General features: G+C 43.9%; 1 protein-coding gene across 1 annotated transcript; it reads right to left on the minus strand.

The window, feature by feature from the left end:
* Positions 1-2,588: 2,588 nt before the first annotated feature.
* iffo1b (intermediate filament family orphan 1b) lies at positions 2,589-10,633 on the minus strand. The gene is made up of 9 exons (XM_071908989.2): positions 9,645-10,633; positions 7,240-7,300; positions 6,002-6,097; positions 5,551-5,697; positions 5,264-5,448; positions 4,956-5,082; positions 3,672-3,761; positions 3,402-3,532; positions 2,589-3,155 (listed from the first exon to the last, which is right to left on the minus strand). The coding sequence occupies exons 1-9, from the start codon at positions 10,631-10,633 to the stop codon at positions 3,047-3,049; spliced, it is 1,935 nt and encodes a 644-aa protein (XP_071765090.1). The 3' UTR covers positions 2,589-3,046.
* Positions 10,634-10,801: the final 168 nt, after the last annotated feature.

Genomic DNA, 10,801 nt, shown 5'->3' on the forward strand with positions numbered 1-10,801 from the left:
CCACATAGAAGAAACTATAGCCAGGATTACATTTAGACAATAGTATTGGATAATAGTGTTGGTTTCCCTATCAATGATATCAAGTGTTCTGTTTTCCAGCCGTATGCTAGTATATGTGGTACTGCAGTGATGTAACTGAGTTAACGTTCATGGCTAATGTAAATAAAGCATCAATAAGATGTTAGATGTGCACAGGAAAAACTGCTGAAGTAAAAATGAGGTATATGTCCATGTTAATTTATCATTCTATTCCCCCTGCAACATGTAAGAGATGAGGAAATCTGAATAGAAGAAATATAGTTAAACATTTTAACGTGTTTTTTGTTACATGTTATACAAGTATTAATGCTGATTGTTTAATATACATTTTTGCTTTGCTCTTCCTTTGTAAGTGCAAATGTTTACAAGCTCAAAAATAGGTTTAGTTATATACATCAAGCACCGTTGGTGAAGTCGCTTCGGCAGCACTATTTAGTCATCGATTTTTTTTTCAGCAATTCTCTGTTAATTCACAAACTGCTTATGTTCATTTAGTTTGGCACTCAACGGCTAACTTAATTATTTCATAACCATCTTTTCATTCTTAATCTGTGCATCTATCCTTAATGTAATCTAAACTGATCCTGCTCAGCTGTCCAGCTCTGCTCAAACAGCAGAGCTCGGTACCGGTCTTCTCTCTAAGCGTTATTGCTGAAAATATAACTGATTAACGTCCTACAGATGACACTTGGGTGTCAATGCCCTTTATCATATCTTTCCCTGTCTCTGTGTCAGTGACAGTGAGACACAGAGAGCAGAGCAAGGCCCCAACGCTGACTCCAGATCAGCTTCAAGAGAGTACATATTTACACTATTCTCACGGCTCCGAGGGCAGACGGAGACTACGGCTGCGTTCCAAAATAAAAACAAGCATGCTTCCCTCTGACCTTGTCTACTCACAACATCAATGTTTATCTGCCATCCCCTGGCACTTAAGCACCATTAAAGGAAAACACCACCCTCAGATACTCTTACACTATATCATCCATCTGTCATGTTCAGTGCATTCCAGGAGTTATTTTGTGATGAAGTGTCAGAATATTCTTTTTTGTTGTACCCACTTTCCCTCAACCTGCCTCGTCTACTTCTTCTTCAGTTACTGATTTCCTACATTTCCCAGAATCACTTTCAACAACCCCAGAGAACGAGTGTGAACTGAACAGCTGTTGGTGTTACGTGACAAGTTAGCTTAGTAGTGGATATTGGATATATCCAGTGGATACTTGTTTTTCCACCTTCAATAACTTGTAAAGCAAATAGATAAATTGTTCTTCCTCTTCCAGTAATCACAATTATATTCATTAGTATGCTTTTACTTATTTGCTTTATAAGTTAATGAAGGTGGAGAAGCAATTATCCACCCAATATCAAGCTGACATCATGCCTGTTTTTTTGTGTAGGTGGAAAGCGTGATAACAAGAGATTTGCTAGTCCAGAGAAAGCGAGAGTCACGCCCCTTACTCAAAACACAACATGTGTTGTGGCTGCATTGCATTCTGGTCTATTGAGGCTACTGTGGGTGGAGGAATCAATATCTCTGCCTCTTCTAGATGGATTTCTCCCTCTATGATTGTTGAACGTCGGGGGATTGACACTAAAACCTGACCATTGATTTTTTAGATAGTTGAAAATTAAATTCCTATTAAACTCCATGTAGCTGCACTGGAAATATCTTGATGGGATGAGATATTTTGGCCAGTTACAATAAGAAAAACAGACTACTAAACAACAAAATGAGCCAAGAAATGCAAGATACACTGCCAATAGCTGTTTTAGGGTGGATTTTTCCTTTAAATTGCGCTTGGTTCCAGGTCATTCACAACAGATAAATAATTGAACAGGACCACAGAATACTGTCACCGTGACAGACCAAAAAGCATTTTCTTTTCAACGTTACACCTGACAATCTCAGCAATGGCAAGAGGGAGGCGAGCATGTTGCCGTTCAGACCTGCAGTTCCAAATCACACACAGCTGATACAGGACAGCTGTTCCTGTGATTGTGTTTCTTCGTATTTTGGTTATTTCTATAATTTCCTTTTTTTATGTTTTGCTTAATGAAGCGCAGATGTTTTGATGTAATTATGGCTTAAAATTTGCTTTGCCCATGATTTGACTTGTTATGATACTGATACAAAACAAGCTCTGTATCTGTAGGTAAGGCAGTAAAAATTCTATCTAAATCATGACATCCTATTAGACTCAGAGGTGCCAATAAATGACTTATACAATCAAAATTCATCAACACACTGCTTGCTGTATCAACTTCAGCATTACATAATAGACCAAAGCACTATTAGATTCCAGCTATGCTGCGCCCTATTTTTTTGTTCGTCCGTTGGTAGAATGTAAATTTCGGCAAAATTATGGGACTGGGAATTTGATTGGAGCGGCTTCTGTGAAGTTCCAGTGGCTTCAAGGCGCTGTAAGCACTGACAGTGATATGACACACAGCAGTTATACGCTACAATAGCCTGAGCTGCGCAAGTTAATGAGTGTTAGTACAGTATGTGTTGAGTGAATAACTTCATGTCATGCTATGCTTCCCTGTAGCCTACAGCACTGTACTGTCCCACCGCATCACAAGGGCAATGCCCCATCACTTACAGTCAATCCAGGATCATCAAGCTCCCACACCTTCTTCACATCAATATAATCCACCATATAAAACACCAACACACTCTCTCAACTACTACTGTCTCATACAAGACAATACAACTGTAAGAAGACCTCTTCCCCAAATAGGGCAGTGACATTTGCATGGAATAGTAATAATAATAATAATAATCCACCTCCGCGACACAATTTCTATGTTCGAGGTCTTCTCAACAAACCGTCAGACCAAAGCTGATTTCCACGGACAGCAGAAAGAAAAAAGATATGGATCAGTAAATCTACAGGTTAATGTAAACATGGTGTTGCCGTAGTTAGGTGTGTTGCGTTGGTGTGGTGCTGTAGCTGGATGCAGTGCAGGTCACGTGACAACACTCTCCTTCCCTGAGGAGGGGTCAAGATCTGGCCGCACCGGAGGAAGGAGGCGGAGGAGGTGGAGGAGGAGGAGGTGGAGAGGCTGAAGTCTTCTCGCTCTCTCTCTGGTCACACTCCTCACCAGAGTTACTGCCAGAGCAAGACAGAAACAGAAATAGGAGATGGGGAACAGGATTAACAAGCGAGAAAGTAACAGATACTGCATGTGTTGCCCCTTTGTTCTTTTGTCGTTTGTCTGTGGTGGTGTGGGGAGCGGTAGGTGTGGGAGATTTTATTTTTTGGGGCTTTTTTGTTGTTGTGGTCCAGTGTATATATTTGTTTCTCATAACTAGACCGTAAGAAAGATACTGTGTGTGTGTGTGTGTGTGTGTGTACCTGTCTCCGCTCTGCGTGATGAGCCTCCTGCAGGTCTCCATCTGAACGTCCAGTCCTCTCTTCATTGAGCACATCTCCATGTACTCATGCAGGTGCCGGTTCATGTCACTCTTAGCTGTGGCTAACTCCAGCTGCAGTCAGAAACATGCAGTTGGAGATATGCTCACACATATACTGTATATGCATGCCAACACAACCATGCACGTTCAATCACAAGCACGTACAAACACACACACACACACACACACACACACTGCATGTAAGTCTCACCTCAATCTGGTCAATTGTCTCTTGGTATTCCTTCTCCCGAGACTTGAAAAGACATTCTGTGTCATTAATCACCTTTTCCAAACAGTCCTCCTGCTGGAGAAAGAGAGAGAGAGAATGAGATGGAGAGAGAGAGAGAGAGAGAGAGAGAGAGAGAGAGAGAGAGAGAGAGAGAGAGTGAAAGAGATGCATTGTTCCATGTTGGTTTATAACTGGATGGAAGTATATTGAGTTTATCAGCCATTCCTCTAAGGAGGAAATAGAGTGGAAGGACACTTAGCAGTATACAGAACATGTGTTTGTGTGCCAAGCGCCCCATAATCAGACACCAAGTAAGTACACTTACACTACTGTTAAAACACAGCTGGCTTTGTTCTATAATCTAATCAAATTACACTGACTAATGCAATTCCTCCCTTTGAAGGGACAGCAGATGGTTCAAATACCACACAGTCGGTGACTGAAAACAAATACCTACATGCATTTCTTGGAAACAAACATACTGAATACCAACTGGATGGAGACTGCATCTGTTTGTGCCTGTGTGTGTGTGTGTGTGTGTGTGTGTGTGTGCAGTGTGTGTGTGCTTTAAGACAGTGATACACTGAAATGGCCCTGACAGTGTAGAGCAGTGAAGGTCAGTGGACTGGGCTGTGAGTGATGCAGCTGAATCAGACAGTCAACGCCTGAGGCCAAACCCCCGACTCCACTCATGACATCAGTACTTTAAAAGCTTCCTTGAAATCTAAACTGACACCACTGGCAAATACGTACCTGTCTAAAGAATGTGTTAATGAGAAGTTATAAAAATGGTGCAGCACCTGATTACATGGCTTAATCAAGCAAATTACACTTTATCAGAGTGTGACTTATCTGAGGGCTGGCTTCAGAATGGTTAAGATGAGTAATAGTAAATATTAGACATACAAACAATGTTGGTCTGTATGACTATGGTTGCACTTGTTTTAATGTGATTTTTATCACCCAATCATGCACAAAAATCTGAATTTGCTCACGTTGCAAACACATTGAAAAAACAGATTTGGAGGTGGTCATCCTGACAGGTTTACACTGTGGAAATTATACATTTTGCATATCAGTAATGTAAAGACAAAGAGCTGCAAAAACTAGTGTGTACGCAGACTTAAATAAATACAGCCACAGGAGACACCTAAGAGGAATTTTCAGGCTATGTGTGGACACACAGCGATGTGATCTAATAAAGTCCAATCTTTGAGATCAGAGCCCAGAAATGGCATTAAAATGACAACTGTGGCCTCAGCCTACCTCTCCTGGCTGGTGGGTGGGGTCAGGAGGCAGAGTGCATCCTGGGAAGTCCTCCCAGAGAAGCAGCGTCTCTTCAGTCTCCTCCCAGGCCAGACTGTCACAGTCATCCTCGAACTCACATTCCCGCCTGCAATAAACATACATGTAGACAAACACCCATACACAAATGCACACACACAAACACACACACACACACACACACACACACACACACAAAAAACATACACACAATTAGTCCAAGTGCAGGACTGATCCACACTTATATTATACTCGGACTCATCACATATCAACAAAGTCTGGCCACTCACAGGTGGTTCAGCATCCTCTGCATCTCCTCATTGATCTGATTGGCCGATGAGCCGCAGTGCTCCTCGTCTTTAGGCCCGCCCCCGTCGCTTTCAGAGGTGCTGATGGGCTCGTCACACTCACTCCCATTGATAGACAGAGGGGTTTGTTTCCGGCGACAGTTTAAGGATGACTGGGTGTTCGGAACCTGAGGATTCAGTCAGAGATATATTCAGGATTCGGCTTAAAGATCAGATGACCGCCGTGAACTCACAGGATAAATGACTCTTATATACTGGGCAGCTGTGACCTGCACCTGGTACATCTGGATGACATCCTCACAGTTCCTCTGCTGGGCGACGTCACACAGGCGAGCGGTGATGTCGATCCTGCGGCAGATGTCCATGTCCACCTTCATGGCCTTCTCCTGGATCTTACTGTCCAGCTCCGACAAGTTCTGCCAAGAGGACGGTGGAGAACAGAGAGAGGGAAGGGAGAAGGAAACTTACTACTGAGAGGAGTACCTACAATTACTCTAATAATTACTAGAACATTAAAATAATATTATATTTATTTGAATGTAGTATATATGGGAAACATAACCCAAACCATAGTAGTAGGCATATTAGTGCCGCGATCTGCCCATTGAGATGCAGAGGGCCAGTTAATTACTGTTAGGATGCATAGCTAGGAGGATGTATGGCTAGTATATCACTGTATTCACACTGTATTCACATTCACACACACTGTACTGTGCTCACATTGCTCATGAGGCCTTTGAAGAGAACCAGCTCTGCCTTCAGCTGCTGAACTCTGACAGCCAGCTCATCCTGACAGCCTTCACTCTCCTGCAAATCCTGCAGACACAAATGGAGCCATGAGGAACACACATGCACACACATTTATCCCGTCACAGCTCCATCTTTCCTGGAAATGAGAGATCAGATTGTGCCAATAGAGGTCATCAAGAAAAACAAAGCAGCCACACTAAGTTAGCACACACATCAAAACACTGTAAATCCTGAACACATAATCTCCTTTGGGCAGCTCTGGATTTGTTTGATGATCTGGTAATTCCCTCTTAGAGATTGTATCTCAGTTTATTTATTTATATGCATTACAATATTGGCCAGGCCCTTTTGAGACTTAAGTGGTGCTTTGCTGCATGTGGTCTCCTGCTGATGTGATGCTGCCTGCAAAACTGGGTCAGGTGCAGATTCCCGACAGTGGTACACACACACATACACATGCACGCACACACACACACACACACACACACACACACAGGAAATCAACAAAACTTTGGGCTCATACAGAGACTACATCAGGAAACCCTAATATGGCAATCAATTTGAGAAGAGGTGACAGAATCTAATAAAAAAAACTCTATATCCCATTCAAAATTGATGTTTTCTGTTATGTTTTAAATGAGAATAAGCCACAAGCTCTTTATTGTTTGATGGCCAATGATGAAGAGAGAAAGGAAACCAATTTCCAAGAAGTGTAAAAGCTTTATACGTGTCAGGATTTGAACCAGTACAGCGGCGATACGTGCTACACAGAGGAAACTAGATCACTATCAGAGAGCTTGCTGTTTGCCAATCAAATGCCATTCTTACCGAACAGCTCTCAGCTATAATTAAGCTGTGTCACCTTTCCATAATATCATAAAGGGCTACATCTATGCCATTACACCACTATCACTGCACTGTTGGTAGGCCAGGAAATACACACATGGTATGCTATTATTAGGTTAGCTAAGCCTTTGGTTAAGCTTCATGCCCAAGAATTGAGTTTAGCCATTTTCAGTGACTCAGGCTGATGTCAAAGCTGTCACCACTGAGGTAAAGAGTCAGGCCTTCAGACATACTGCACTGTTGGCCTCCAGCCCCGTTTTGATACAGCTCAGTGGGCAAACAATGCCCAAAACACACACACACACACACACACACACACGCGCACGCATGCCTCCCTCAACCACACATATACATAATGTTACCTCCTGTAGGTCCACGATCTTCTGTTGCAGATCCACCCTCATAGTGTATTCCTCCTCCCATCTACAAGACAAAGATGAACATTAAAAGTTAACAATCTTCAATTAATCATAATTTGATATAGACAGATGAACGATAGATAGATAGATAGATAGATAGATAGATAGAGAGAGAGAGGGAGAGAGAGTTAGAATGAGTTAGCCCAGTGATTAGCTACAGTATGTGACTATTTCACTAGGTGGGCTGGAGGTGAGTAAGTGAGTGAGTGAGTGAGTGAGTGAGTGAGTGAGTGAGTGAGTAAGTGAGTGAGTGACAACTGACTGATTCACTGACTGATGGATTTTGTGTTTTGATGAATTTTGTTTATGATGCATCTGAGATGATTGGTCCATTAATCTGAGTTTTAATCCATTTAAAAGCCTGTGCATTTGGCATGTTAGAACTATATGACGACAGATTCAGTGACTTAACACACACAAGCTCAGGGGAAATCCACTCACTGCAGAGACTGTAGCCTCTTATATAATTGCTGTTTGAAATGCAGAATGCTGCGGCACAGCAAGACCTTTAGGAATACCGAATCTGAAACAAATGAAGCCATAAAACAGGAGTAGGGAGTGACTGCTTGATCAGTAAGGTGAGAGCGAGGAGAAAGACGAGAAGTGCTCCTTCTGCAAGCCGGCCCCCTATCCAGCAATTACAGCTTGCAGTGTATGCTGCATTGCAGATACTGTGTGGAGTGTAGAGAGGGATGCGCAACGGGAAAGAACTGGGAGAGAGAGCGAGAGAGGGAGAGTGTGTTGGTGTGTGTGTATATGTGAGAGACAGCGAGAGAGAGAAAGAGAGAGAGAGGGGAGGATAGATTGTGGGGTAAGGAGAAGAGAGGGAAGCTGACAGTGGAGAGATAGAGAGACAGACTGATAGCAGGGAGGAAGGGGTGAGAGGACGGGAGTGAGCAGAGCAGACTGAGAGAGGGAGGGGACAGAGGGAGGATGAAGGGAGGATGGGGGAAAGAGAAAGGTAGTCCTTGAAAGAACAAAAGTGGGATGGGTATATGGGCTGGAGCAAGGTAAAAAAAAGAAAAGAAAGAAAAGACGTAAACTGCACCGCAAGATTTGCATTTTACGTCATTTCTCTTTTTCTATCGGTGTGTTTTATCTCCCTAATGCTCTACCATACAGTGACGATAGTTGCATTTCTCAAATAGATATGAAAATGACTCACGGGGACAACAACATGGATTCCATTATTAAACTGGAAGCTGTTAGAAATCTTCAACTTTACAGGTAATCGAACAGATATCGGGGAGACAAACACTGACTTGATTCAGATGGGAATTCCAAGACCTTGAATCTGAAGGAGTGGGGTTGACTTTGAGATACAGATTTTTAATTTTCCCACCTGCCCGAGCTAAACTGATCGAAGCTCTGCTAACCAGTTGGGAAACACTAGAGCCAAGAACCATTCCAGAAGGATCAAAGGGTGAATAAAACCTATTTTTAGTTAATAAGTTAATAATGGGTGAGAAAGGGCAGCTGTAACACATGGCCCATGTGTTGGAGCTAGAATGTAAACACTCTGGAGGGGAGGAGAGAAGCAAACCAGTCACGCTCTAGTCCATATATACAGCATATGTCTGATCACACACACACACACAAACACACACACACACACACACTAGAGCACTTAGGTTTTCCCCTATGCCTTGTTCACAAAGAGCCCACTGTCCTGTGGTCAGGAGCTCCTCTCTGAAGAATGCATGGCTGCTCAGTTGGACATAATATGAAGGAATTCAGAGTTAGTGATGTCCACTCAGTGTCCTGGGGCAGGGGCCAAGTCCTTTCACACCAAACTCCATAAAACTATTTTCTATGACAGGAAATACTTCTGGATTTATCTCCTTCTGCATCTCATTCAAATTCCTGACACAGTTAGCAACACATGGCCTGTTTTCTTTCACAGTTTAATTCAAGAAATTCCTGCAAGCCAATTAAGTCGTGAGTCAGTCAACTTCTGGGAAACTTCATGATTTATGAGGGGAATAGTTGGGTTTTTATATATCCCTAGGCTTTGACCTTTATTCTTCTTTATATTTAGCATTTACGAGTGTTAATGCGTGATATATTTCTAGCAGCACCATCTGCCACTGTGGTCAGACATGCCTTGGATAGGAGGCAGGGTCAGGCTGGAGGTGATGGATGGAGAGGTTTTCTGCTGACTCGGCTTCTGCTGGAGACAGCTGGTCTCACACACTATACTCTGCTTTATAGCTCCAGCCACTCCTCCAAAGAAGAAGATAATACACCCACTTTAGTAAACTACAGGCCAATTCGATTCTAAGTTGTGGACCTTTATGCCAATAGTTACAGTAAAGTAGCCTATAATAAAAGGGTTTGATGTCATTTACCTGCGTTTATACTCGTCTCTTTCCCTCTTCACTTTAGCCAGGACATTATACAAGGCTCTTATCTCCGGGGTGATGGTGTCAATCTGGACCCCAACTCCATCCGGGTGCATCCACGACACACCGGGGCTGGTCAGACGCTCCACGCCGGGGCCGAACTTGCGGGTGTGGTTGTAGGACCAGATAGTGCCGGGGAGGAACCGGGGAGGAGGGTTGGTGGAGGTCCCGGGGCCACAGCTGCTGTTGGAGAAGGTTTTAAAGCCGGAGCCTCCGCCTGGGGAGTCCACGCAGGGACTGGACTGGCTGATGGTGATGGTCGGATTAGAAGTGATATTTGGTTGTGTTGAATTGGGGGTTTCCGCTTTGTTGCTGGGCGTTGTTGTAAGCGGCGGTGTGAACAGTGTTGTAGGCCTCCTGGCAGAGTTGTTGGTGTTGTGAAACGGGAGGGAGCCGGGCCTTAGTGGTATTGTTCCGACGAATCCAGTCTGCACACCTGTTTCCTGGGTATGCGCCCTGCTGTCACAGCATCCACCCTGGCAACCTTTGTTGGCATCCAACGCCTGTTGCAGCTGTTTCTCTAAAATCTTATTTCTTCGCTCTAATTCGTGCACCTTGGCCAGGAAGCATCGGAACCTCAGATTGAGGGTTTTGAGGACACTGATGTTGGATCCCAGGTCATTTCTGAGAGCCATCGCTGCAGGAGGCGGGTGCACAGCGCGGTGCTGACGGTGGCTGTGATGGAGGTACGGTGAGGTTTGTGAGGGTGCGGTGAAGTCAGGCCCAGGCAGATCAGGCCCCGGCCCGGGCTGCTCACCCAGCAGAAAGGATGCCGGGTCCGGTCCACCGAAAACGGCGTCGGACAGGAGGCCTGAGGGGGAGTCCGGGTGGCTGGGTGCTTGGCTCTGCTGTTGATGCTGTTGGAGATGCGTGTTGGCCCCCAACAAAGGATTCATGCTATGGTATGGAAAACTAAAGCGCTGCAGATCTGGCATGAACACGGACGGGAATTGTCTTGATATAACTGAATACACTGACTGGCGAAATAATATTTAGGTGGAAAGCGTACCAGAAAGACGTGTGCGCAAAAGACCTGTATTTACCTGATTACGTAACCGTTTCTAATTAAGAATCTTATCCTTAAAGCTAGAAGGTCTTAACGT

The sequence above is a fragment of the Centroberyx gerrardi genome, chromosome 12 (genome assembly GCF_048128805.1).
Source record: "Centroberyx gerrardi isolate f3 chromosome 12, fCenGer3.hap1.cur.20231027, whole genome shotgun sequence".
Lineage (NCBI taxonomy): Eukaryota > Metazoa > Chordata > Actinopteri > Beryciformes > Berycidae > Centroberyx > Centroberyx gerrardi.